Consider the following 27,523-nt stretch of genomic DNA (forward strand, 5'->3'; position numbering starts at 1 on the left):
CAGACACGCCTTAAAGCGACAGGGAGGAATTTACCGAACGGACAAAAGGGCCGCGAGCCCGGACATGGGGGGTACGTTCTCCGGTCTACTCTGAGTTCTTGAGGTGGTCTCCTTTCTCAGGTCCTCCCCACCCCCACACTGCAATATGCTGGCGAACAGGCCCAGGGGAGCGGGGCCAAGGGTGAAGCTCAGGGCCCACCCACGTGCTAGAGTTCGCAGGCCCCAGCAGGCCGTAGGCGGCTAGTTTCCCTTTGCTCCAATAACGATGTTAACTTGTTAAGCGGTTACTACGTGCCAAACGATGTTAAAGGCTTTCCTTTCATAAATATCTCATTGATCCTTCACTTCCACTCCGCGGAGAATACTCCGCGGAGAATTGTTATAACAGTCCTTCACGTGAGGAAACCGAGGCAAACTGACTAGTCCAATATTTGCTGAATGAATAAATGGGCCGACCTGCGATGAAAGAAGGCCACTGGGAACTCCAGCTCTACAGTATCTAGCGTACGCCAGCCCTCCTCACTCCCCTTGTCTGTAGGCGGTAAGGAAGCGGGCAAGCTGTCTGGTTCCAGAGCAAAGTTGCCCGCTCCACAGGCGGTGGAAGTTTGCAGACATGAGCGCAGCCCGGGCTGCCATTTCTGCGCACTACACTGAGCATCCTCTGTTTTCTTCGGCACAAGCTCCACGGATGCGCTGGCGTTCTCAAGGTGGAGGACCTGGCCGCACGACATCCGGGTGAACTCGTGGCTTCCGCCCCCTAAACGAAGCAGTCGTGCTCCGGCTCTGCACCCGGAGAGGCGCAGTTGGGATAGGAGTTGAAAACTGAGCAACACAGACATAGAGCAATAGAAAACATCGGCCCCATCCTCCGCCACGCGCTGTCTCGCCAAGAAATCCTATTTTCAGCTCCTCCCCCCAAAAGCTGCAAAATTGTTTGAATGGCTCCATTCATTTGTGGCGCGGGCCCTTTAAGGGAAGGCCTCACCCACTAAACTGGTGAGCAGAGCCTTCCCGCCACTGGGTCGGCTCCACAAGCAGAACTAATTTTGGAAGTACTGACGTAGGGCAGGCGCCGGAGCCACTTCCGGATGCCCATATAAGGACAGAGGCTGGGCTCTCCATACAGGGCAATAGCCGGCTTCTTCCGGGCGTGCGTGCGCGGGTAGGACCTTGGCCTCCAGACACGCCCCTTTCCTTTCCCTTTTCCGGGCAACTACCGCCGGCAGGAGCCTCCGGCTTCCGGACCCGCGTCTTGCGGGCGGGCAAGGGGGGTTTCGCTTCCCTCCCGGGAAGCCTGGGAAGCGTGACGCCCTTCAGGGAATGCCCCCGTGGGCGGGTAGGAGTGACCTCAGGGCTCCCACTGACACCATATCCCAGGAACCCTACACAATGACCTTGCCAGCACTAGGGGTGACTCGGCGAGGACCCATTCATCCCTGTCTCCACAGTTATTTCTGTGGACGGTCCTCTCTGCAGGACCGTCTCTAGATATTACCGTTCCTCCCCCTAAAATTCTTAGGCACCCTTGGAGGATGCTCAGGTCCCGCCTCCTGCATATGGGGACTCAACAATTATTCCCCCTAGAAGACCCAGAAGCATCACCGGGGCACCCACTAACAGCCGTCCCGCCCCAGGGTGACCTCGATGTGCCCCTCGTCCGCAAGAAAAAAGAGGAGGGGAGTTCAGCAAAACTACACACAGAATGCCCGCGCCTCACCCCACCCGCGGGAAGGTGGGACGATCACTTCTTCCTCCAGCCTTTCCCAAGTCTGCCACTCCCGCACAGGAGCCGGGTGCAAGCCCAGGGAGTTCGTTAAGAGGAAATACGAATCGAACGAGCGCCCCTTCCCTAGGCACAATCCTGTCTGATATCAGGGAAGTTATTATTATTTACAATGCCCAGAAAGGAACTGAGGTTGCGCCGCAACAATTCGAGGGGCTGAGTCTCGAACCCAGAGATTCCGCGTTGCAATTCGAACCGGAGCAGACAGAATAAGGCAAGCCTATGAGCGGCAGGAAGGAATGGGGCATGCACTCAGAAAGCAGTCTCTGCCCACAACCAAGATGGCCACGGAGGGGGCGGGAGTCCCTCACTTCCGGCCTCCGAGGTCTCTCTTTCTCTCTGGGCAGTCCTGCTGTCTATGGTGATACGGGTCACGTAGGCGGGGCGGGGGTGGAGGCCTGTTCTCCACAGCTGGGAGGAAACCTGCTAGCAAGGCCGAGAGGGGAGGGGGCTCAGCCTCTGACGGGGGGGCGGTGACATGTCTCTCGAAGACCCATTTTTTGTAGTCCGAGGGTGAGTGACAGTGATGGGGGAGGGCAGAGGGTGCTCGGGCCCCTGCCAGCCAGTGCCCGGATGCGGGCCGCAACGTGCCAAGCGGTCCGGGGGTGCGCGCGGCGGGCGGGATCGCCCGGTGGCCGAGTGAGAGGTACGCAGGGGGATGGGGAGGTCCTCTGAACCGCACCCTCCCCCCATTTGGGGGCGCAGCAAAGGGCGAGAGGCCCTCCTGCTCCCAGCCGCGCCCGCTGTGCCCCTGCCTGCAGCGAGGTGCAAAAGGCGGTGAACACAGCCCGCGGGCTGTACCAGCGATGGTGCGAGCTCCTGCAAGAGGGCGCCGCGATCGGACGCGAGGAGCTGGACTGGACGACCAATGAGCTGCGGAACGGCCTGCGCAGCGTCGAGTGGGACCTCGAGGACCTGGAGGAGACCATCGATATCCTTGGGGGGGGGGCTGCTCCTTGGGAGAGTCCATTTGCCGTGGCCGGGGGAGCTGGGAGGTTGGATACAAGGGAGGCGTTGAGTCCTTTGAGGAAGAGTAGAGGGTTGTATCTGGCTCTGTCCTTGACTGTTGACTCGCGGAATACGCATTGTGGAAGCCAACCCAGGCAAATTCAAGCTCCCAGCTGGGGACCTGCAGGAGAGGAAGCTGTTCGTGGAGCAGATGCGGGGGGCAGTCCAGGTGAGTCAAGGTTCGGATGGGGTGAGGGTGGGGTGGTGGGGGCGTCTTTACTCTCTGATGCTGTCCTCACCCCCAGGAAATGAAGGACCATATGGTCAGTCCAGCAGCAGTAGCCTTCGTGGAGAGAAATAAGAGAGAGGTAAGGCATCCTGATCAACATCCTCACGGGATCTTTCGGGGTGGCCCTCTCTTCCGTGTGTGCCTATTTCCCCGGAAAGTGTAAGTCTGCTCCTTATGTGCAACGCCCATCCTTTCTGTGTGCAGTTCTCTTGGCTCTCTACCTGTCTGCTTTCTGTGTGTTTATACCTGAGACCTCACTGATCATATACTCCCTTCTGCCTTCTCCTGGAAGTCTATACTGGTTTCTCAGGGTGGGTGGGTGGTGTCTGTATATCTATCCCATTTCTTTGTTCTGTGTGTTACCGTTTCCAGCATATATGCCTACGTTTTTGCTTTGTGTATGCACCTGACCCATCTGAGTATGTGAACTTGGCTTTGGAGTGTGTCCTGCCTGTCTTGGGCATACACACCCTTTCCCTCTGTAGGTGTGCTTGTCTTGTGTGTACTTGTTCATGCCTTTGTGTGCATGTTCCCTACTGCCTGTATGTGCACCTTTCCCCTTTGTGTTGTGTGCCCATTTTTTGTATGTTGTGAAACCACCAACCTCTCCTCATCCCATCATAAGCCCACATGGGGTCTGGGATGGTAGGGGAACTGAGGCCCACACCAGCTGGGAGTCCTGTAGCAGTGCCCACATGTGTTCCTGGTGTGCTGCCTTGGGGATTAAAGTACAAATTCTTACGGACATCTGTTTATGTGGTAATAAGTGTTCTCCATGGATTAATTCATTTCTTCCTTCCCACATAAGGAAGCAGGGATTATAGTTCTCCCCATTTTACAGGTAGGAAACTGATGCACAGGGAGGTCAAGTGTTATGGCCTTGGGGTCAGTCACCTTGCTAATAAGTGGGTCTCAGGAACCCAGGCCATCCCACTTCAGGAACTGCCTTACTGACTAACGACTGTTTAAATTTGCCTGTATCTGGCTCTGTGGTGAGTGGGCATCCGTGCCTGAGCCTGTGATCTGTGCCCCTCCAGATGCTAACAGGCAAACCAGCCACCCAGAAATCATCCAGTGACCTGCTAGATGCCAGCATGGTCTCAGCCACCTCTCGCTACATTGAGGAGCAGCAGGCCACGCAGCAGGTTTGTGTGGGTAGTTGGGCCGTGGGCTGGAAGGGCCTGTGGACAGACAGCTCAGGGCTTCCTGATGACAGCAGTTCCAATCTGCAGCTGATCATGGACCAACAGGACCAACAGCTGGAAATGGTGTCTGGAAGTATCCAGGTTCTGAAGCACATGTCCAGCCGTGTTGGAGAGGAGCTGGATGAGCAGGGCATGTGAGGCCAGCACCCCCAGGGTAGGCGGGGAGCCTGAGGCTGGCTGTACTGGGGGACCCTTCAAGGGCTAAAATCATCTTGGTCTTGGCAGCATTCTGGACGCCTTTGCTCATGAAATGGACCACACCCAGTCACGGATGGATGGGGTCCTCAGGAAGATGGCCAAAGTATCCCACATGACAAGTGGTGAGTCCCCTGGGGAAGGCAATTTGGGGGGTGGGGAGCATGGGGTGCTGCTGCCACCCCCGTGACTTCTGACCCTTTCACCCCCAGACCGCCGACAGTGGTGTGCAATTGTGGTGCTGTTGGGAGTGCTTCTCCTAGTTCTCATCCTACTCTTCTCTCTCTGACCCTGGCCCTCTCTGGGAGGCTGATCCCTCAAGCTAGGGGAGCTGGTAGGGCCCTGTCCCCTGGGAGAAGGGGTAATGCCTGGGGAGCTGTCCCAAAGCTCTCACCCAGAGCCCTTGGGGACCTGGGTCAGAGCCTCTGCCACTGGTTCTCTTTCAAGTGCGCTTAAGGGTTGGTGGAGGTAGGAGGACGTCAGAACACCTCACCCCATTTCTATTTTCAGTGCCCCAAAGCCATTTATTTGCCCCTGTGCCTTCTACATATGCCAACTTGGAAATAAAATCCCAGCCTTTATTATCCATGTTTATATTATATGGCATGTTGACTCGAAACTCGCGGCTGCCTCCTGAAGGGGAACTCTTCATTCTAAGCCTGTTTGCACACACTGTGTGGCTCGGGTGTGCGTGTGTACACTTATGTGCATGTTAGGGATTTCAGTGGTCAGTATTGGGTGCAGAAAAGACTATTCTGGTTTATTTCTTGGTTTTCATGATGGATAATTTGATTACACCTGGAAATTTCAAACCATGAATCTTTCTTGAGCTTTTGGAGTTCAACCTGAACAGCTTTTGCCTGTTTTGTGTCCAAGGTAGGTAAGTGCCTTAGCCATGGAGCTGAGTGGTCACTTCCAAGTGGTCACCCAGAGGTAACGCTGGGCTCCACTGCACACCTGGTTTCTTGTTCTCTGTGTGATGGATGTATCACTTTTAACAAGGCAGTCTTTGTAAATTTAAGGGCTTTGCCATAGAACCTTCTTGAGTACGAAATGGCTCCTGTAAGCCAGGTAAACTTGTAAGTACTGTGACCCTCAGATTGTCATTAGTTCCCACCCCTCACCTTCAGTAATCAGGCACGGGGACCACGCATCTCACTCACTCACATACATGTTATAAAGTGCTGTATTACAAGGCTGTTATTCCATCACACCAATTTGTCAAAACCTTAAAAAAAAAAAAAAAAAAGAACCAAAAATGTACAGAATCCTTTTTTTAATGCTATTGTGTTCTCTTGATCTATCCTATACTTAGTTCTAAGTCTTTCTGGGGCGAAAAGTTGTGCTCTGAGAGTCAGATGAGACAGAGCCACCTATGGATTTTTGTTGGTATTGCTGTTGGCTCTCAAAACCCCTTTCTGGCAGCTGAAGCTGGACTTCAGGACTCGAGAGGCTGGTCTTGCTGAAACATTCAGGTCACCCTGTGAGGTGGAATACAGTTGACCTTTGAATAACACAGGTCTGAACTGTACAGGGCCATTTATACACCAACTTTTAAAATAAATACTGTAAATGTATATTCCTGATTTTCTGAATAATCTTTTCTGTATCCTATTGTTAAGAATACAGTATATGATACATGTACAAAATATGTTTCTTCACTATGATATCAAAAAGGCTCCTGGTCAACAGTAGACTGTTTGGGGGCAGTAAACTTACACAGTTTCTGACTGTACCCCGTGTTATTCAAGGGTCAACCTCAACTCTATTACTGTCATTTTCATGGACACCTGGAGCTCCCTTGTTATCATGGGGCCAAAGGACTTTGGCCTGGGCAGAGATGTAGCTTCCCTGTCTACCTCCCAGCACAGATCTTTTGTTGACTCGATGGAATCCCTCCGATAGGTAAATACCCTTCCCAACTGCTTGAAAACAGCTATGAAATCAATGGGACCCTAAGGCACTTCCATGTCTTTATCATGCTCCATCTAACCTTTTGTCCTTTCATATTCTCAGAACCCTATAGCTAGACTTGCCATCTCAGCTTTTGGCTGTTCAGAAGCTGTGTTGGCTTGAGGGGCATGTTTAGGACATGTGCCTGGGGTGGGGGTTTGTCAGACCACAGGGCAGCCAGTGAGTGGGTTGGGGTAGCCCATTCAGTAGAGCTTCCAGGGGATGCCCACACAGGATTTTGGGGGTCAGGTGTGCAGGAACAGCCTGGGGGCAGTGTTGAGAATCTACAGATTGGGCAGCCTGCAGGTGGTGTAAGTGGAGTGTGTTGGCAGCCTGAATCTGTAGGTCCACCTGAGAAGAATGTGCCACCCGTCCCCTCGCGTTGATGCTGATATGACAGTTGGCATGGGAACTTGCTAGTGCACCCTGAGCCATGACCTTGCTGCATTTGTCAACATGAAGCCCCGGGCAGTGGGAGGCATTGCTCTGCAGAAGAATGGGGGACCCGCGTGTGGTGAACATCCCTTCCCAGTGAGCAGCGTGCAGCAGGGCTGTTACAAAGGCGTTTAGTTTATTCTCCTCATCAGTGTCACTGATGTTCTCATGTTCACATTTCCCAGTGCGCTCCTCTCCTTACAGTAGTTAATGTGCAATCTCACTTACAGGCCGGGGAGGGGGAGGGGGGACTTGGCCCAGAGCAGGGCAGGTGTTGGCACTCCACGTGGACACAGCAGGTGGCCTGTCCTACTGGGACGAGGGGCAGCCAGGGGAGCCAGAGGGGGCCTCCAGTCTTTTTTGTGTTGGTCAGTGATTCTCCATCCCTGCTCCTTCCTGGCTGCCTGGGTGGGGCAGGGGCAGGGGCATGCAGCTCAGAGCAGGGCAGGGGTAAAAAGGAACAGCAGCAGGCTGCCCTGGGGGTGGGGGCAGGGTGGATGGGCACAGGGGTGGCTCCTGGGGTAAGGCACGACCCTGTCTTTGGCTCTCCTGGTGAGGAAGTTCCTCCCCTGCACCCCTGCCCAGCCCCTCTCCCCACACCCCCAGACCAACAACACAGTCCCTGGAGCCAGGGGAACCTCCTGGGGGTCCCTGAAACAAGAGGGCTCTGCCACCCAACTCAGTGATGCAGGGGTACGGAGGAAGGATGGGGCAAGCCCTGCCTAAGGACAAGGACAGTGGCTGGGCAGGGGCCTGCCCAGAAAAAAGGGTGGGGAAGAGAACCAGTCCCAGGAGCTGGCCCCCAGCTAAGGCCTGGAAGGGGGAGAAACCGGGGACTCCTGCTTCCTTTTGGGGGCTGGCTGGAGCCCCAGCCCACCCTTCTGTGGCCCCAGGGGACCACCAAGTGACCAGGATATTGTGCTTTGGGATGACGCTGGGTGTCAAGGCCAGGATGAAGGGCAGGGGAGGTGTGACTAAGGTGCTTGTGCTTTAGCTTGGGGTGTCAACTCCCTCCTGTATGTTCCCCCCCCACACACTCAGACCAGAAAGAAGAGTGCCAAGATCCCAGCCGGACTGGGCACCCTTCCACCAGAACAAGCAGATGCTTGAGGGACCCCTTTCCCACAGGCTGGTGGGGACTGTTGGGTGGGGGGAGACCTCCAAGTCAGATTCCAAGTGTCCACTGGGGAGGCCCCCACTCACCTCTGGCAACCCCCTGCCTCAGGAAGCAATGGGCTGTCAGACTTGGGGAAAAGACGAGAGGTGAGGCGGCGAAGAAAAGGACTGGAGACAAAACTGTCAAATGACACCCAGCATGGGTGGATGGGGAGTAAAAATAAACAAGAACCCTCTGGTTCACACATAAAACTAAAAAAATCAAAACACTCGCACTGAGTGAGGCTAGAAAAAGGAATGGTTAGAAAGAAAATTCAGCAAAAAACTGCTAACAATGGAGTGGGTCCTGCCCTGTCCCCAGAACTGGGCTCTGCCAACAGGCCGAGACCAGGGAGACCCTTCAAACGTAGCCCTGTGGGGGAGCTGGTGGGGGAGCTGGCCGGACCCCAGAGTCGCAGCGGTGGCCAGGCCTGGGGTCCCACCTCAGAAACATGCACCCATACTCCACATGCACACAACACAGTCAGCCTGCTCCCACCCCCCACCCCATCCTGCCTTCTATGGCCCCCGGGACCAAAGGGGACATCAGACACAGTCCCATTGGTTTGAAAAATAAAAGGAATCTTATACTTCAGTATTTCATTAGCTAAAAAAATGTTTTAAAAAGTATGTACAGGGGATGGGGGCTGGGAGCCCTGCCGTGGGACGGGGTAGGGGAGGGAGGGAAGGGCAGCAGCCTGCCAGCGTGCTCCCCTGGTTCCAACCCTGGTCCCACTGCCTCTCATATCTTCATTCGCTTCAAAGCAAAACTTCTACACATGCACACGCACACGCACCTATGAGCCCCGGAAACCTCTCGTCCTATCATCAAAGACTCTCCATCTGCACCCCTCACTCAGGACTTGCCCCTCTTGGGCCCCAAGGGGACTGAATGGGGGCAAGAGAGGCTGAGCACAGGGTCAAGGAGATGGGCACTGAGCCCACCACCGCCTGTCACCTTAGGTTAGTCCTGGGATTTCTCAACCTCAGTTTTCCTCAGCTGTCACAAGGGCAGTCCCCACAGCCTCGCCTAACCCAGCCCCAGGTGCAGGGACAGACGAGGGAGATAGGAAGGCGCTTTCGGAAACGTGGAAGCACTGGGAAGTGGTGGCAAAAGGGGTCCCAGGCACTCCTGGGCCCCTCTGCAAGTCCCAAAGGGGCTGCAGTGATGGGTGGAGCAGAGGACTGCCCCCAGACCGGACCCTCCCCTGCCTGGCTTGGTTGAGTGGAATGGGGAAACAACTGCTAGGGGTTAGGAGAGGGGAGCAAGTGCTCCCCAACTGTGCACAAGTGTGTGCGAGAGAGAGAGAAGGCCACACAGAGCTCGCACCACTGCCATCCTCTCCCAGCCCACTCGGATTGGGGTTGAGGGTGGGAAGGGAGGCCGAGGGGCTGAGAGCATGCAGCACACCCCGTGGGTCCTGGGGAGGGACAAACAGTAGCTCGTGACCAAGGTGGCAGGTGGGGGGGTGACAGGAAGGGGAGTGTGACGGCCTCGTGGAGGGCGTGGTGGGGGGTTACTGGAGGGCCTCAGCTGAGGGGCCAGCATCGCCATCATGGCTGGCCGTTTCGAAGCTGTGCTCCACACCCATCATGTCCGGCTCCAACTTGCCCGTGTCACCGATGAAGGTGGTGTAGGTGTCACCCTCAGGCGGCTTCCCCTTGGGAATCCAGCTCTTCCGCACGACGCGGCGGGCATTGGTGCACATGTCAGCTGCAATGGCATTCATCTCGCTCTCCTTGAAGTTCGGGGCAAAGTTCTGGCAGTAGTCTGTGTGGGGAGGGGACAGCTCAGGCCTAGTGCAGCCCTGCTTCCCATCCCACCAGCAGCCACTTGGCCATGCCTTTCCTGACTCCCTCAACCCTCACCCACAGGACACCCGGGAGCCCCTTTTGGAGGTGTGAGAACAGAGGTCTTACAGACAGCAGGCTACACCCCATTAGCAGGCCCCACGCCCGACTGAGCTCTGCCATGTGTCCAGGGTACATGGGCTTGCCGGGGTGGCCCAGCGCTCTTGAAGAATGTGGGCCATCTGCCAGAATTTAGGAATTAGGGGATTCCACATGCCAACTTAAGAGTTCCTTCCTGACCCCACTGGCTGGGGCCTGGCTGCTTCAAAACTTCTGTGACCACCCTGAGTCTGAACCCCCTGCCCCCAACCCCCACATCTGACACAACCTTCCTTTCAGTGCCCTGCCCCACCCCCCCACCCCAAGAAGAAATCTCTAACCAGTCAGAGCCTTCTTCCCAACAAACCTAGATTGAACCTCAGAATTCTTAACACTGAACCCTACTGACCTATCAGGGCCAACACCAGAGAAAAGGACCATCTGCTCTCCCCAGGCCTACCCCAACCCGCCTCCAGAAGGCTAGCCACTCACACTTGACAGCGTGGAGGACGCGACTATCCAGCGGTTTGCGTCTGGGGTCGTTGGTGGAAGAGCGGATGCCAGTGCCACAGCTGTTGGCCAGTGTGTTCCTGGGGAAGAGACCATGGGGGAGGGGAGTCAGGCCCCCTGTGGTGATGGGGGCCACGGGGCAGCTCCCCTACTTCCTGGGCTCTGGCTAGGGCCTCACCGGTCAAAGAAGGAGGCCAGGAGGCGCCGCAGCAGGACCTTGTGCCGTGTGCCCGCGCTGACATGGCAGTTCATGAGCTGTGCCCTTGTGATGTACACGTTGGTGCCTAGAGGGAGAAGATGGAGGGTGGCCAAGCCCACTTCTTAGAGCCTCCGAGACCTCCCTGACAACTTGCCCCAGGGCTGTACTCAGCAGAGGACATAGATGGGGGGGTCACTGTCCACAGGGCACCTACATGCCAGGCCCACCTAGTACATGTGTAGCTTTTTCCAGCACAACCAGCTAGGAGGTAAAAAGAACAGGCAGCGCAGACTTGCACTCAGGCACCCTGACTCTGAGGGCTAAATTATTATTTTTTAATCCTCACCTGAGAACATGCTTATTTTGAGAGAGAGGGGAAGGGTGGGAGGGAGGGAGAGACAGAGAGAGACAGAGAGAGAAACACAGATGTGAGAGAGAAACATTGATTGGTTCCCTCTTGTGCCCTGACCTGGGACCAAACCCACAACCAAGGCATGTGCCCTGACTGGGAATCAAACCTGTGACCTTCTGGTTTATGGGACAGTGCTCCAACCAACTGAGCCACACAGGCCAGGACCAAGGACCAAATTCTTAACTGTAACATAGATAACCCTCATACCACCAGGAAACCACTCATCTACTCCCTGTGGCCATGATGCTCCCCAATGCTTATGCCTGCCTCCAGACTAAAAACCTAGAGGCCAGTCTTTGATGTGTATCAACACAAAGGGGGTCAGATGCCCCCGGACAAAGCCAGGGGCTGTGCCACAGGCCAAGTAGCCCAGGGTAGAAGGAGAGGGGGGTTTGAAGAGCAAATGAGGCCAACCTACCCGTCACAAGCTCTAGCTTCTCAGAGGGGTCGCCCTCATCATAGAGCTTGGGGTGGCAGCGGTTACCGATCTGGTTAATGAGTTCAGCTGGGAGAGACGCCAAGTCTTGCCGCACCCGGATGCGATTCCGGGACTCGGGGGTTACCTGCTCAGGGAGGGCCTCCACTTTCTCAGCTGCAGGGGAAAGAGGGCAGTATGTGGTGGGGATGGGGGTGGCAGGGGTGTGGGTGGCGGTGAAGGAGGTGTGGGAAGGGTGCCTCACCGCTCTGGCCAACATTCATCATGCTATACATGGTGTACATGTTGCAGATCTGCCGGTACTGCTCATCTGTGCCTTCCTCGCCTGCATCTTCCTCCTCATCCTCCTCATTGTGGTAGGAGCCAGGGCTGTCACTGGTATAGGCGCTTGAGGTGCCTGGGCTGGTCCGCTCAGACATGCTGGGCCCGCTCACCACGCCCCCTGTTGCTGCCGCCGCCAGGGCCTGCTGGGGCGGCCGATTGGTGGCCAGGTCCAATGTGGAGAACCTGGCCATCTTGCGGCTGCCATTGCCACCGCTGCTGCCACCAACCCCAGCCTCCTTCTGGCCGCTGTCCCACAGCCGCTTGGCCACAGGTGTGCACTGCACGGAGTCCGACTCCTGCTGCTCTGTCTTGACGCGCGACACGAGGGGCAATGGGGTACTGCAGGCCGTCCAGCTCGATGTCTGAGCCACAGGGCTCTGGGGCTCGGAAGATGGAGCCTCCTCGGCATGTAGGCCCTGGGAGTCACAGCTGGGGGAGCTCACCTTGAGGAAGAACTCAGTGCCCTTTTCCATGATCTCCTGGATCTGCAGGAAACCAGCTGTGTACATGAGCAGGAACTGGTCCCCCATGTTCATGCTCAGCCGGCCTGTGTAGCAGAAGCTGAGGATCTGCTGGAAGGACTGGGGCTGCACGGCTGCCGGCAGCTCTACCACAGCACTCCGGCTGCTGTTAAACAGGTCCCGGAAGTAGGAGCTGCTGGCAGCCAGTACAGCCCGGTGGGCCTTGAAGGCATGGCCCTTGACCACCACAGACACGTCACAGTATAGGCCCTGAAGCCTCTGCTCATTCAGGCACTCCAGAATGCTGTTGCCGAAGTTCGGGATCTCCATCTGCAGGGTCTGGGCCATGGTGGCAGCTGTGCAGGGGACAGGGGAAGAAAAACAGAGGGATGGGGTCAGCTGGCATGCTTACCCCTACTCCCAGCCACATGGTGGATTTGCTGGGGCACTGAGAATCTGAGGGGCCACCCACTCCTTCCATTCCTTTAGGACAGATTGTCAAATCAGCCACACCAGCTACAGACCAGGGTGGCTACATGCTGTCCCTTGCAGACAAGGGGGAAAGGCAAATTTACATGTGTTTAAATATGAGACGAGTTAACAGTGAATGCCCTGTGAGCACAAGCATCACTAGCACTCCATGCATAGCATAACTCTGCAACACACTGGCATGGGAACTCCCAGAGCACCCACAGTGCTAGGCACATGACCCTCAACCACCATTTGTTGAATGACTAAATGACCACTCAAGAAATCCTGAAATTGCATGAGAACACCATTAGTCACCAGGAAAATGCAAATCCAAACCACAACAAGACACTGTTTCATTCCCACTAGGAAGGCTAGAAGAAAAAAGACAGATAAGTGCTGGCAAGGATGAGAACCTGGAACCCTCCTACATTGCTGGTGGGAATGCAAAATGGTGCAGCTGCTGTGGAAAACCATCTGGCGGGTCCTCAAATGGGTTAAGCATGCGGTTGCCATATGGCCCAGCAATTCTATTCCTCACAATTATACCAAAGAGAAATGAAAACATATATCCACAGGAAAACATGTATGTGAATATTCACTGCAGCACTCTCCACAATTGCCAACAGGTAGGAATAACCTAAATGTCCACCAAGTGATGAATGGATAAACAAATTGTAGCTTCTCCATACAGTGGAATATTACTCAGCCATAAAGAGGAATGAACCAGTGCACGCCACAACATATATGACCCTTGACAACATTATGCTAAATGCAAGGAGCCAGACAAAAGGAGCACATATTATATGATCCTACTTACATAAAATGTCCACAACAGGCAAATCCAGAGATAGAAGGCAGATTAGTGATTTCCGGAGGCTGGGAAATTTGGGGAAGGTGCAAGCAAAAGGAGGCAGGATGCCATACTGTGATGTGTAAGAAATAGATATTTGGTCATTCAGATGACCCAAATATGTACTTCATATAGTGGGTCTTTGTCCATGACTCCTGGCTCTGTACAGATCTAGGAACCCTTGGAGTTTCTGAAGTGCTGGGAGTGAAAAGTCTTTTGTTATGTTAAGGAGACTTTTTGGAAACACCTAAGAATGGAGCTGGTTGCTTAAAGACTCAACCTTGTGATTAGAGGGGTGGAACTTTCAGCCCCTTGCCCACCCCCGGGAGGAGAGAGGGGCTGGAGATGGATTGCCAACAGCACATGATTTCCTCAGTCTATATAATGAAGCCTCCATAACCCAAGAAGATGGTTTGGGGAGAGCTTCCAGGATAAACATATGGAGATGTGGGGGAGTGGCTTGTCAGTAGAGGGTAGGGAAGCTTGGGGCCCTTCCCACTTACCTGGCCTGGCCCTATGCAGCTCTTCCACCTGGCTGTTCCTGAGTTATATCCTTTTACAATAAACCAGTGACCTAGTTAAGTGACATGTTTCTCCGAGTTCTTTGAGCAGCTCTAGCTCATTAATCGAACCCAAAGAGAAGTTTACAGGAACCTCTGATTTACAGCCAGTCAGAAGCACAGGTGACAACCTGGACTTGCAACTGGGATTCTGAGTTGAAGGAGGTCACTGGAACCTCCAATCTGTGGCCAGAGTATGAGCACAGATAACCTGGGCTTGCAACTGGTGTCTGCAGTGTGTGGGAGGGGCAGTCTTGTAGGACGGAGCCTTTAACCTGTGGCCTCTGAAGCAATCTCCAGGTACTGTCAGAATTGAGTTGAATTCTCAGACACTTTTTTGGTGCCTGAGAATTGTTTGTTGGTGTGGGGGAGCCCAGCCTCTCAATCCCAAGTGGAATTGAGTCCAGCAACCAAATTTACAGGGTTTCTTCTCGACACAATGAAAAATGTTCTACAACTGTGGTGATGGAGGCCTAACTCTGTGACCACACTGAAAACTGCTAACTCACACACTTTAACTGGGTCAAGTGCATGGTGTGTGCATGGTGACAACACTGAACCCGTAAAGTTTCTTCTGGGCAGAACTAGGGATGACACTTGCCAGGCATATTCTATGGGTGTTTTGAATTTTGAACCTGATGGATATATTGCCTACTTGCAAAAATAAATAATATTTTAAAATAAAATGTGTAAAACCATACCACACATTTAATTCATGCAAAGTAACCCCAAAGTATTGAGGATGGGTGGGAAAGAAATACAAATGTAAGGTTCCTGTTCACAGAGGCCAACCTCTATCCTGACCTGTGGGGAGACCACTATTGTGGTGGGGGACCAGGGACCTCTTAAATGTGTGCACTCTGAACCACAGTCTATTATGTCAGTGCACACTCCAACCCAGGAGAGGTGGTCAGGTGGGAAGGGCATGCATGTCCTGTACTGTGGTGGCAGTCACAAAAGGCCTCTGAAGGGTGATGTGGCTTTACAAGTGCCATCACGGGTAAGAGTGTCCCCTGTAATTCTACAGGGTGGAAAAGGTAGTGGTCCTGCGTAAGCAGAGTAGGGATAAGAAGAAAGGCCTGAGCAGCATTAGGCTAGTGAGAATAATGAGTAGAAATGACAGAAAAAGTGCATGCAAAGGCCCGGGGGTAGGAACTAACCAGAGAACCCAGCTAGCGTTCCCTCATTCCCCAGTTCGCTTTCCTTAGCAAGTCCGTTCCAACCTGTCTCCACGGGCCAAGACTCGGGTCCTACCTGAGTAACGCTGGGTTCATTCTGAATGGGCTGCCTGGGGGAACAGAAGCAGCCTCGTGTCTGTGGGCTCAGAGGTGCAGCTTGGGGCCAGGATGAGTACTGTCTCCAGAACTGACTCATTCCAGGATCAGAAGCTCCAAATCTCTACTTCTCCACCTGGAAATAGCTGATAAGACCAACCTGGTTCTATAAACTCATTCTGGACTCACAGAGTGGCTCCCTCTGGCAGAGCCAGAGGGAGATACAGGTCCTGCCCCTCTGAGCACACAGGCTCCTGCAGAAGGAGCTGCCAGGAGACCTGCATGGGCTCCCTGAATCCTCTTAGTGAACCTCCAGGGCAGATTTCGTACTCCCAATACTCAGCTGGGAAAACTGAGGCCACGTGGACATTAAGGACTACCCCGAAGTTGTCTGCGAGTAAGCGGCAGAGACAAAATTCAAACCAGGGTCTGCCTGGGCACTGAAACCTGTGATTTCCCTCAGCTGTGCCCTCCTTGTTGTCATCATCAGAATCACTTAGGGCAATCGGAGGAGGAGACGGAGAAAATAAACCCCATTAGAAGGAAGCACATACCTTTCAGGGACTCAAACTGAGGCACAGGGCAGAGCCCAGAGAGCCCCATTCAGGGCCTGGCAGCCCTGACCTACCTCCTCAGGCTGCCACATTGAAACTGCTCGGGGGCCCAAGTGACCACAGTCAAGGTGGTCAAGGGAGAGGGTGGTCCCAAGCCCCTGGAAGGTGCTTCAGAGAAGGCTCACACCCCAAGAGGGAGGACCAAGGCAGAACAGGCCTGCTGTGGAGCCAGAGGCTCCAGACCTGGGTTCTGATGTCACCACGCCACTCTCTAGCTATGTGACCTCAGGCCAACCCCTCGCCTCTCTGTGCCTCAGTTTGTTCATCTATAAAACGGGGATGGAGGCACCCAACTCACCCTGATAGACTGCAAGGTGCTGGGTAGACAGCCCTGCGGAGAGTTCTCATAGAACCCTCTGTCTAGAGACAGAGAGAGAGATTTAATTATGGTTGGGGTGAATGTCATCTAGCAGCCAACCCTGGGGGCATGGCAAAAGGGTGGGGGGATGACAGAGAGCCACCAACAGTCTTGGGCAGGAAAGAGGCCAGTGTGGCTGGAGGGCAGCCCAGGGGGACAGGGCTGCTGGGGTGTGGGACAGGTGGGGCTTTGGCCTGGTGAGGACAAATATTTTTGAGAGTGATTAATGGGAAGCTCGGAGCAAGGGAGAATGGGGCCTACACCAGCCCTGGAGAATTCCCAGCAGCAGTGGGGAGACCAGAACACAGGACAAAGTACTGAGGTAGTGGCAGCAGGGAGGGAAGAAAGAGAGGAAGAAGGGGAGGTCAAGATGGGGTCTGGCTTCTCTTTGTTAGGCCCCAGTCCCCTGCCAACCCTGCTGGGAAGGAGGAACAGTCCTTGGTAAAGGGAGATAGTGTTAAGACAAGCAGTTGCTTCATGGGTTGGGGGACACAGGAGTTCTCTCATTCTACCCTGCAATGGTCACTGACCCTGGACAGGAAGCCACCCATGCTCTCATCTGATGCCCTGGAATTGGGGGGACAGTGTTTTAAGAGCTGTACATACAGTTTCTCCTCTAAGGAGACTGCCCGTCCATGAGGGCAGGTACTATGGCCAGATTTGCTCATGATCAGCAACTCAGAACAGAAGCAGAGGCTCAATAAATATTTGTAAATGTGTTCAATAGCCCTAGCTAGTGTGGCTCAGTGGATTGAGCACCGGCCTGCAAACCAAAGGGCCACTGGTTCAATTCCCAGTCAGGGTATGTCCCTGAATTGCAGCTGGGTCCCCAGTTGGGAGCATGTGAGAGGCAACCAGTCAATGTACCTTTAGCACACTGATGTTTCTCTCCTTCTCTTTCTCCCTCCCTTCCCCTCTCTCTAAAATAAATAAATAAATCTTAAAAATAAATTAAAAAAAATATGTTAAATAGTGGAGAGGGAGGTGGATACACAGCACCAAGCCAGGAACAGATGAGCCCAAACCAGATGAGTCCAGTTTGGGACAGGGCAGCCGGCAGGGTTCTTGCACAGGGGGAAAGAGGGCGGAGGGGGTGCGGATGTGGATGCTTCTGGGGCTGCAGGGGGCATTCCGAGGGATCACCCTAACTGAACTGTGTGTGCCAGGCACCACTGCAAACAGTCTCCTAGGGCTACCCTCTCAGGTTAGAGCTAGGATCTCCCCCTTTATGGGTGGAGACCATAGCTCAGCACCACCCAGACCCCTCCCTGGGAATGTGCAGCTCAGCAACAGAAGCACTGACAGATGCAGGGAGGGAGCATCCAATATTCTGAACCTGACATTCTGGCCAAACCTGACCCCTAGCCTCAGAGCGTAGCACCCCCAGCTTTGAAGCTTAGCAATTGGGGGAGGGGGCACAGGATGACAATTAGTACACAGGGCTTGGCAGTGGGGTGGCAGGTCTATAAGCTGCAGAGACCTGGTGTGGCCCTGCTGCCCGGCAAAGAACAGGTTTGGGGCTGGGGGGAGTCTCTTAAAGAGCTTTGAGACCATAGTAAGAGGGCCACAAGGAATCCTAGAGACCTACCTGGGGCTCCCTTCCCTGAGTCCAGTCTGGCGGACTCAGAAGGAACTACCACCTGCGCATGTTGTCCCTGCACAGAGCCCTTCACCTACACTAGCCCTATGAGGGAAGCTCCACAGAGCCCTCACGAGCTCCCAGAAGAAACGGGTCTAAAGCAGCTGGTGACTGACTCAGGTTACCTACTTGCGAGAAAGTGGTGGGAAGGACCCAGGGGTCGTGGTCTTCAAACAACCCAACAATTTTGTTCCCACCAAGATGAGCCCCTCACCCCCACTTATCTCAGGCATCGGGCCCCCTGTGTGGTTCCCCCTATGGGCCAGGCCTTTGGCCAAGCTGTGCAACCTGCCTAGAGTACCCTTCTCCTCTCACTGCCCACATCTTCCTACTCTGTCTCAGCTATAGCCCCTGCTCTGAGAAATCCTGGGTAGGACACTCCTCTTCTGTACTTCCCACCCAAGCTCCTATGCTCACCTCGGAGAACATGAAATCCCACTAGACTCCCCAAGCACAGAAAACTGTATTTGAATCCTCTCTCCGCACAACGTGGAACGTGTTAAAAGAGCAGAGAGGGAGGTGGACACACAGCACCAAGGACATGTCTCTCCCCGCAAGCACACGTGGAGGAAAGGCCGTGTGAGCACACCAGAACCCAACTGGAACCTGACTGTGTGGGCGCCTTGGACTTCCAGGCCCCAGAACTGTGACTGTTGTTTAAGCCTCCCCGTCTATGGCATTTTATTATGGTGGCCTGAGCTGACTAAGACAGGCGTAGAATACCATCTAACTAGTCACCCACAACTCTGCCATGGAGCCCCTGGCCTGGACCTCCCGGTGGGTGCCAGATTTGCATGCAGCTTAGATGCCAATTCAATGTGCCTACTGCACCTGAGCTCCCATCCCCCCAGGCCTGCTCTGGCCGTAGCTCTCACCAGAAAGTTCTCCACTCAGGCCAAAACCCTAGACTCCCCTGGAGGGGAGAGGCAGCCCCCCACCCTACACAGAGCCCACAGAGCCCAGAGAGCCCTGCCAGTCCCAGTCTGCACCTGAGCAGGTCTCCCATTGAGATGTGAGGTCATAGCACTCGGTTTCCATGACCTCCCAACAGTCACTCAGTAAATATTTGCCAAGCATCTGCCTGGGCCAGGAAGTGTCCGGGAGCCTGGGGTGGCGAGGGATGTGGTAATTTAGAATCACAGTCAGTGTGCTGCATGCAGGGTACTCTCGCCTGGCCCAGGAGGGCTGAGATCTGGAGGGAGGGAAACCAGGAGGGAGTGGACGCCTATGAGGCAGCGCTGGGCTGGGACTGTGCCCTCAAGGCACAGGGAAGGCCTGCAGTGCCTTAAGGGAGAAGTAGGCGTGGTCCTTCCAGAAAGTGAAGGAAGGTGAAGGCTCGCACAGCGCTCAGTCCTCTGCTGTGGATGGAACTGGTGTCCCCACTGCCCCCAACCTCCAACGTGCCTGTATTGGAGACAGGGTCTATAGGAGAAAATTAAGGTTAAATGAGGTCACAGTAAGGGGGCCCCAATGCTGCAGGACTGGTATCCACATAAGAAGAGAAAGAGGTATGTCTCTCTCCAAGCACACACAGAGGAAAAGGCCATGTGAGCACACCAGAACTCAACTGGAACCTGACTGTGTGGGCGCCTTGGACTTCCAGGCCCCAGAACTGTGAGAAAATCAGTGTCTGTTGTTTAAGCCTCCCCGTCTATGGCATTTTATTATGGTGGCCTGAACCTCTCCGTGGGTGTCAGATTTGCATGCAGCTTAGATGCCAATTCAGTGTGCCTACTGCACCTGAGCTCCCATCCCCCCAGGCCTGCTCTAGCTGTAGCTCTCACTAGAAAGCTCCCCACTCAGGCCAAGACTGTTAGATTCACCCTGAACTCCTTCAAAACCAGTTCCCACCATCTGGGCCCTAAATCACACCACTAGGGCCTCTACAATGCACACTGGGGCCCTGCCCGCTCTTGAGACCTCTAGAAGACTCTTCATACCCAATCACCATCTTGAATTTCCAAGGACAGAGCATCTCCCAACCCTGATTCCTTCAGTCGCTTCTCCCTCTTGGTTTTTCCTCCTTGGCGCTGCCCACCATCCAGCAAATGAGATGTGTCCTTGGCTTTGTGTCAGTCAGCTCCACTGGGGCAGGGCACTGGCCTGTTTCACATGGCCGTGTCCCTTGCCCAAAGAATTACTTCCATTGCTTCCAACCTAACTCCCCATCTCATTCTACATTTATGAGACTAAAGCAGGAGTGGGACTCAAAAGGGGTCTCTGAGGCTGGGCAGGTGTATCTGGTGCACCTCAGTGCGAGCTGCTGCAGCCAGCGTGGAGGGCGTGGTGCAGACATGTGCCCTCCTCTGAGGGCCGCACCAGGTGGGTGGCCAGCGGTCAGGGTCCCAGCTAGGGCTCAATGTAATTGAACACATTCAATTACAAGTGAACAAGTGCTCACTCTGCTGGCAAATGAGGGCCAGGCTGGGGTGCGGCAGGCTTGCAATGGAACAACTTGTACAGCCAGCAATTCCTGGAGTGGAAACTAACTGCCAGCTCTTTGGGAAGGGAGACCCGAATTCTCCAGCAGCACAGGCTGAGGGTACTGATGTGTGCCTTATCAGGGACTATCAAAGGCCCGGATATTCTGGCTCACTTTCCAGGGAAGCTGTGATGGCCCATTGACATGTAAACAAGTTAAGGGAAACCAACTCCAAGCATAAGAAGGACCTAAGGCCCCTGGAAAGCCCCACAATCCTTCACCCAGCTCAACAAGAGGTGGCCAGATCCTGCCACAGCGGGGGGTGGGGAGGGTGGGGGGAGACCCAGAGCCACTGGGACCCTCTGCAGGGGCTGAATTAGACAGCTCAAGCAAACGTTCGCTAGTGACGCACAAAATGCTCTGGTTGTACAGATCCTACTGTTGGCAACTGTATTTTTTAAAGTCTGTGCACATTGAACTCGCTTTCTTTTTCCCTGAAAAGCAGCCACTAAATCCACAGTGGGGGACAGGATTCACAACAGTAGCTGGCATTCACATGGTCCCTACTGTGCATAGGTGCCCAGCAAGGGCTCAGAGGCAGTGCTTCAGTTTGGGGGAGGAAACAAGTCTTTAGACCATGGAAAGATGAGGTCGAGGGCCAGAATCACACCCAGGCCACCCGACTCTTGTCCAATAATTAGGAGGCTTCCTGACTATGGCTGGCCAGGTGGCCCATGCCCAGCTCTCCCTTAGTACGGTCTTGTTCCCCACAGCAGGCAGCTGCTGTGACTAGCCCGGATTTCAGGGATAGGAGAACTGGGGGCTCAGAGAAGCCAGAGTGGGGGAAGGGAAGTCAAGACAGGCCAAGGCCAAGGCCAAAGCCAAAGCCAGGGCTCTTTCTTTGCTGGGCATGTCCTCTGCAGAAATGGGATCTGCTGCCCATCTGGGGGCCCCCACCCAGGGTCTAGGGTGCTCTCAAGGGCCAGGCAGTGTGCTGTTCTTTCTGCTCCCCTACGGGAGGCCACCTACCTTCATCCAGCCTCCCCCTGCTCTTCTCCACTCTTCCTTCCTTCACTGCCACCTCCAGGGATGAGCAGTCTAGCCTACTGCCTCTCCAACCTCCCACTCTCTCCTAGCAGCCCCGGGCAACCTAGCCTCCACCTGCAGCAGCTCCAGGAGAACCCAGCAGCAGCTCAGCCCCCCTTCCACTCCCACCACAAGCCCTCTTTTCTGAGGGATATCCTACTCCCTCAGTACAGTCACACCCAAAGGACACTTGGGCAGCAGCCATGCAAAAACCCTGAGGAGTCACTGCTACAGCTACCACGAAGGAGTCTGGAGGGGCTGAGGGTGGGTGGTTGCTGGGATGGGGCTTGCTGAAACGCGCTTGGACATCACGCAGGGCTTGGCAGGGCCTAAGAACTGGAGTCTTACTATTTTACTAGGCTCAAATGTCCCCCACAAAGCTTTCTGCTTAGAATCACACCTCCCTTCCTCTTCGCTCCCAGGAACATTTATCTATTGTAGTGCTTGCCCCACCATCAGTCTACGCAACTATAAAAGGGGCCAACAGCAGCAGCAGCCCGACAAGGCTGTTTCAGAGATTAAACCAAGTAACATACCATGCAGTCAGTGCCCAGGAATGCCAGCTGGTAGTATTAGCGGTGTCCCCTTCTGTCCATCCACCTAGCCCTCGCCGGACTGCAAACTCCCTGACAGCAATGGAGACATCTTATGCCTCTCACCATTTCCCAACCCTTATGTGATTTCATGGCAACAGGCAGTACTTACAGAGGGCTCCTCCAGGGCCTCCACAGCATCACGCCCGGACACTAACTTCTCATGTAACCCTCACCAGTGGCCGCCACCCCACTGCTACCCTTGGGGACAATCATTCTCTGTGGTGGGCTGCCCAGTACATTACATGATGTCAAACAGCACCCTGTGCACCCACTAGAGGCCAGTAGCACTGCCAGACCAGCTGTGACATTCCCAAGCATCCCAAGGGGGCAGAATTGCCCTGGTGGAGACACAATGAGGTACAAATATGCCTGCTTGTCCTCACATATCAGATGAGAAAACAGAGGTGCAGATGGCAAGACCTTTGCTCAAGGGTTGCATGGCCACAAACAGTGTAGCAGAGTGCTGCTAAGGGGGAAATTTTACTCTCTCCACTACAGCATGTCAGCTCATCCTAGTCCAGCCAGCGCTTAAGTCATGAAACAAAGTCTAGTCTCTGAGGACACTCAGACCTTCACCAAGGAGGCAGTAGGGGAGAGATGGGACAATAACCATAACCAGGCACTGGACGCGAGACAGCCACCTACCCAGTCCCATCTCATGGCCTCTGGTTCAAGGGCTCTCTATGGGGAGACGGAGGGATGACATTCTCAAGCAGGGGCACCCAGGATCAGAGGCAAGGAGGGGGGCCACTTGCTCACAGCAGGCATGGGCTTAAATGAGTTCAAATGTGTGAAAGTGCTCGGAGAAGCTGGGTACCCAGGAAAACGGTCAGGGGTGATGAGGGGGAGGGAGGACCTAACAGGAGCAGCGGCTGGTATAATCACCACCTCCGTATCTTCAAGCCTGGGCAGTTTACCTCGGCCTCAAATGCAGTGATCCCCCTGGGGCTGGCAGGCCACCTTCTCCACTGTGAGCTTCGGCAATGACACCGATGAACTCCCAGTCACACCTCACCAGACCAACCCCCAATCCTCCACGTTAACCCCAACAACAGATCCTGCAAGGCCAACAAGAGCTCTCACTGCCTCACAGTCCTGCTCAAGAATGTCCTGGGGCTCCTCAATGCCTGCCTGAGGCACCAGATTGTAACAGGCCCCGTTGCAGGCCAAGGGGTCTGGACTTGCATCTGGGGTGTCGGGGAGACCCTGAGAGTGGCTGCCTCCTTTCTATGAACAGCACTAAGGATCTGCCTGTATATCAGGGTCATTTCTGGCTCCTTCCCTCATGAAGACAAGATATTTAGAGCACTTGGCAGGAGCCTGGCACAGGCTCAATAACGGCTCTCAATGGGCTGTCCCCCTCTGCCTAGAATATTTGCCCTTCCCTGCCCCAGCACCCCACCACCACAGGCTGATGATTTCATATTATTCAAGGCTCAGATCTCCCAAAAGCCTTCCCTGACCATTCCATCTAAAGCTCTCCCTCCCGCCAGCATTCACTGTCATTTTCCCTCATCTCACTAAGTTCGTGAACACAGGAATAGCAGAAATGATCTTGATCGCTTGTTTGTCTGAGGTTGGTGACCTTCATTAGAATAAAAGTTGCTGAGAGCAGCTCTAGGATCTGTTACTCAGGGCTGCTCCCCAGCCCCTAGCAGGGAATCAGCACCCTAGTGAAAGAAAACTGTTCCAAGGGTCCCTTTACTTGTATTCCACCTCCAACGCCCTGCCGATTTTGGCCTCCTCTGGCGCCTTAGGTCTGTGCACCCAAAGTCCTTACAGAAAAGCAGTTAGTTGCTAAATGTGCATTCCACAGCTCCAGGTGCAGGCTCAAACCCACAGCCGCCTTCTTTACCATCCATACACCACAGCCAGCTGCCACCAGTCTTTGCCCTGTTCCAGCTGTGTGAATAGAGATAACCACCCCTGTCCTCAGTACCCAGCCTGGAGCCCAGAGGAGGCCCCAGCCTCAGCCCAACCAGGCAGGTCTCTTTACATAGGGCTGCTGGCCCAGTTCCCACACCTCCCAGAACCAGAAGGCCAGCCACAGAAGAGAGGAGGCCAGGGACAAAGCAGAGGGCAGTTCTAGGAATTATGGGGAGAATGGTGGAAGGGAGGGAAAGAGAGTGACTACCCATCACTAAACCCAGATCTGGCCGATACCACTCAACCCAGCAGTCTTCGGCTCCTGCCTCAGGTGCTAGGCTCCCAAGTCAATGTTCCCAGGACAGAGGTAATGGCCCTGCAATTAGCTCAAAGAAAAGGAACAAAAGCTGAGGTGGGTTGACAGGGGACCAAAGTGGGAAAAAGACAAACCAGGCAAGCAAAGAAAAAATCCAGCTCCAGGGCCCAGCCCCATTCTCATGGGCGCCTCCCCCTGTCAGTCCACAGCTGTCACCTTTGACCTCTTGGCTCCAAGAAGGGGAATGGGGGATGAGGTATATAACCAGGCATCTGAGAAAGCAGCTTTCACTTTTCCTACCCCCTGGGATGCCAGGAAGTCTGTCCCAAAAGGCACTGACCCATCTCTTGGAATGGCAAGAGGAATGAGCATTCCTGCCAAGGATTCTGGAAGTTTGGGGAGCTCCCCCAGGCATGGCTCTCAAAGGCCAGCTCTGGGGATTGTGGGTTTGGGCTGAGGGTTAGCCAATCCAAGCATGCCAGTGTCTCTGGTCATGTGACCTGGGACAAGCCACCCAAGCCCCATCTTCTGTACTATGAAGAAAGCCTAAACTGACCTAGAGGTGGTGAGCAATCAATGATCCACCGGCAAACTCAGAACAGCCTGGCCCAGGACAGGGTCCTGGAAGCACAGCCCCAGGACAAGCAGCCCCAAGGGCCTGGGCCAGGGTGTAGGTGCCAACTGGATCCCCTTTTTGGTGACCTGTCCATTACCCCATAGTAACCCTCCAAAACACAATGAACAAAACTTCATACACTCACCTCCCAGTTCACCTTCAGGAAACTGGTGCCTGGGAAGCCATGGTATAAGACGGTGGCTGTTTAAACCTCACGCTCCATTCAAAGTAAGTGGGGAAAGATTCTAGGACCCTTACATAGTCAGGTAAGGTGAGCTGGGCTGCCTGTCTGCAGATATATGGGATGGGGGTGCGCAAGGCCACCCCCATGGTAAACAAGATGCCGGAGCTAGGTGTTCCCAAGCTGCCCACACAAACACTCACCTGGCAGGCCAGAGCCATGGAAAAGCCAGCAGAGGCTTGCCCAGAGGGTAGGTTGGGGACCCAGAGCCTTACAGGAATTAAGTATGGGAAAGAAGAAACTCCCCAGGTTTGGCCCAGAGCGAACATCTGGCCAGGAAAAGGGGGTACATCTTGGCACGTGACTTTTGATCAACACTAGTTTCTCAGGACTTGCCTTCACATCCCCATTAGTGTAGCCCAAAAGCTCCTCCTTCCCCCATTCCTACAATAGTTCCTCAACTTACCTGATCGCCCCAGTATCTGGCCTTTCCCCCTCAACATCTTTCCAACCTTAACCTCGGTGACCCCTGCAAACATCTCCGGGACCTCCTATTTGCCGGTTCCCCCAACCCCCGATTCCGAATTAACTCCGCCCACACCCACCCTGCCCCACTTCCTGGGCTTCTCCTCAGCCGCCCCCAAGCCTGTAACCTGACCCACCCACCTCCACCAACGACCAAACCTGCAAGGCCCGCCCCGCCCCGACCCCCTCCGAGCCATTTCCCTCCCGCCGCGCCGCCCTCCCCTCCTCCCTGCACTCTGCCGGCCCAAAGCCCGACTCCTCCTTCCCCTCCCCCTCCGGGCTCCCCGGGGGCCTCCTCACTTTACCCCTCCGGCCCTCCAACTTCCCTGGCTTCCCAGCACCTGCCCCGTCTCAGCTTCGCCCCGCCCCCGACTGGCAATGAGGGGAGGAGGTCTGAGCCGGATCCCGCCGTTTCCCTAGCCCCGCGGCCGGGCCGGGGGGCTGGACACTCAAGGCCGCTGGCGGGGGGAAGGCCCCCCCCCCACATTCGTCGGTCTAGACACAGTGCAGGCTCTGGACCTGGTTCCTCCTTCCTCGGAGGGCGCGACCCCCCCGCAAGGTCTCCCCGCTTCAGTCCTTAGCCGGACCTCGGATGCCCTAGGGCCGCCCCGGCGGGAGGAGGCCGGAACCGGGCCTGGGGCGGGCCGCCTCACCTGCGCCGTGGCCGCGTTCCGGGTGCTTCTGGCGTGCTCCGCAGCGGCGGCTGGGGCAGGGCCTGGGCCCGGGGCGCGACCCCCTGCGCCGGGGCCTCGGCCTCCGCCTCCGCGGCCTCCGCGGCCTCCGCCTCAGCAGCAGCGGCAGCCGCGGCGGCCATTCATTGTGGGCCAGGCCGCCCCAGCCGAGCGCCGAGCCAGCGTAAGCCGCGCCGCGGCGGTCGCCGGGCTGGGGAGGAACGGCAGTGGCCCTGCCCACACACCGCCCTCCGTCCCGCCCCCTAGGCGAGGCCAGTCAAGCACCGAACGCGCCACTTTCCGTCTCCGTCTCCTGCCTCAGCCCCTCGGAGTATTCCAATAATTCGTCTGTGCTTGAGAGTTCGAATCCCGACCCCCGCCACGCTCTAGTCCCGCGACCTCAGATAAGTCGCTCTGCCTTTAGTTTCCTGTAAGACGCAAACAATATTGTCTGCTGTTATCGTGTCAGCCACTGTTTTAGGCTCTTTATGTGAATGACCTCGTTTAAACATCACGGTAACATTTCTACATAGAAATTATTTTACACACACACAATAGAAATTAGGGAAGCGCAGATAGATAAAGAAACCTGCTAAAGATTACACAGCAAGGAAGTGGTGGCAGGTGCCCGGATTCAAACCTAGGGTTAGAAGCTACAGTAAAAGTTAACACGCTAGCCAGATTGCATTACAAGCATTTTACCTTCACTAACACGTTTACTTCTCATCACAACCCAATAACGAACCTTAAAAAGTTCCGCCCATTTTGTAAATGGGAATACGTAACCACAGAGAGAGTTAAGAACAAGCAGCAGGCAAGCTGGGAATTGGAGCTCAGACAGTCCAAGTCACTACGCTGTCCTCTTTTCCTACACGGTTTAGAACATACTGGGGGTTATGTGAAAGGGGCTGCTTTGCACACTTTCCAGGCATTCTGTCTTTTAATCTTTGCTCTGTCTTGAAGCTAGGGTTGTTATTTAACAGGTAAGGAAATTCAGGTCCAAAGAGTTAAGTAACTTTACAAGAGCATATAGTAAGTCTGGGAATTCAAACTCAGTCTGATTTTAGAGCCTTCAGGATGCCCTGAAATAATGTGTTTATGGCATCCAGAATTCAGGAGGCGATGAATAGGTGTTGGATTTCCTCGCTTACCACCTCTTTGCTGAGCCTCAACTTCCTCATCCATGAATGGGCTGGTGACGTGTGGCCTTAATTACAGGAGCAACCGCTGTGATTCAGGACACAGTTACAACAGTTACATACTTTCCACGGTGCATTTTGATC

The 27,523-nt window shown here is 54.7% G+C and overlaps 2 protein-coding genes across 4 annotated transcripts; one reads left to right on the forward strand and one right to left on the reverse strand.

The window, feature by feature from the left end:
- The first annotated feature begins 2,174 nt into the window (after positions 1 to 2,174).
- STX10 (syntaxin 10) lies at positions 2,175 to 5,004 on the forward strand. 2 transcript variants are annotated; one of them, XM_024556904.4, is made up of 8 exons: positions 2,175 to 2,296; positions 2,545 to 2,714; positions 2,866 to 2,960; positions 3,037 to 3,099; positions 4,058 to 4,165; positions 4,253 to 4,359; positions 4,451 to 4,545; positions 4,633 to 5,004. In XM_024556904.4, the coding sequence occupies exons 1-8, from the start codon at positions 2,262 to 2,264 to the stop codon at positions 4,707 to 4,709; spliced, it is 750 nt and encodes a 249-aa protein (XP_024412672.1). In that variant the 5' UTR covers positions 2,175 to 2,261; the 3' UTR covers positions 4,710 to 5,004. The 2 variants fall into 2 exon arrangements, with proteins under 2 accessions (XP_024412672.1, XP_024412673.1); XM_024556905.4 differs by having other exon boundaries at positions 4,253 to 4,355.
- A 1,919-nt stretch (positions 5,005 to 6,923) lies between these two features.
- On the reverse strand, positions 6,924 to 27,452 carry NACC1 (nucleus accumbens associated 1). Of its 2 annotated transcripts, none has more exons than XM_045192494.3 (6): positions 27,392 to 27,452; positions 11,655 to 12,551; positions 11,393 to 11,566; positions 10,542 to 10,647; positions 10,346 to 10,443; positions 6,924 to 9,734 (listed from the first exon to the last, which is right to left on the reverse strand). In XM_045192494.3, the coding sequence occupies exons 1-6, from the start codon at positions 27,423 to 27,425 to the stop codon at positions 9,481 to 9,483; spliced, it is 1,563 nt and encodes a 520-aa protein (XP_045048429.1). In that variant the 5' UTR covers positions 27,426 to 27,452; the 3' UTR covers positions 6,924 to 9,480. The 2 variants fall into 2 exon arrangements, with proteins under 2 accessions (XP_045048429.1, XP_053773888.1); XM_053917913.2 differs by lacking the exon at positions 27,392 to 27,452 and adding an exon at positions 26,223 to 26,440.
- Between the last annotated feature and the right edge of the window lie 71 nt (positions 27,453 to 27,523).

Source organism: Desmodus rotundus, unplaced genomic scaffold, assembly GCF_022682495.2.
Source record: "Desmodus rotundus isolate HL8 unplaced genomic scaffold, HLdesRot8A.1 manual_scaffold_463, whole genome shotgun sequence".
Taxonomy (NCBI): Eukaryota; Metazoa; Chordata; class Mammalia; order Chiroptera; family Phyllostomidae; genus Desmodus; species Desmodus rotundus.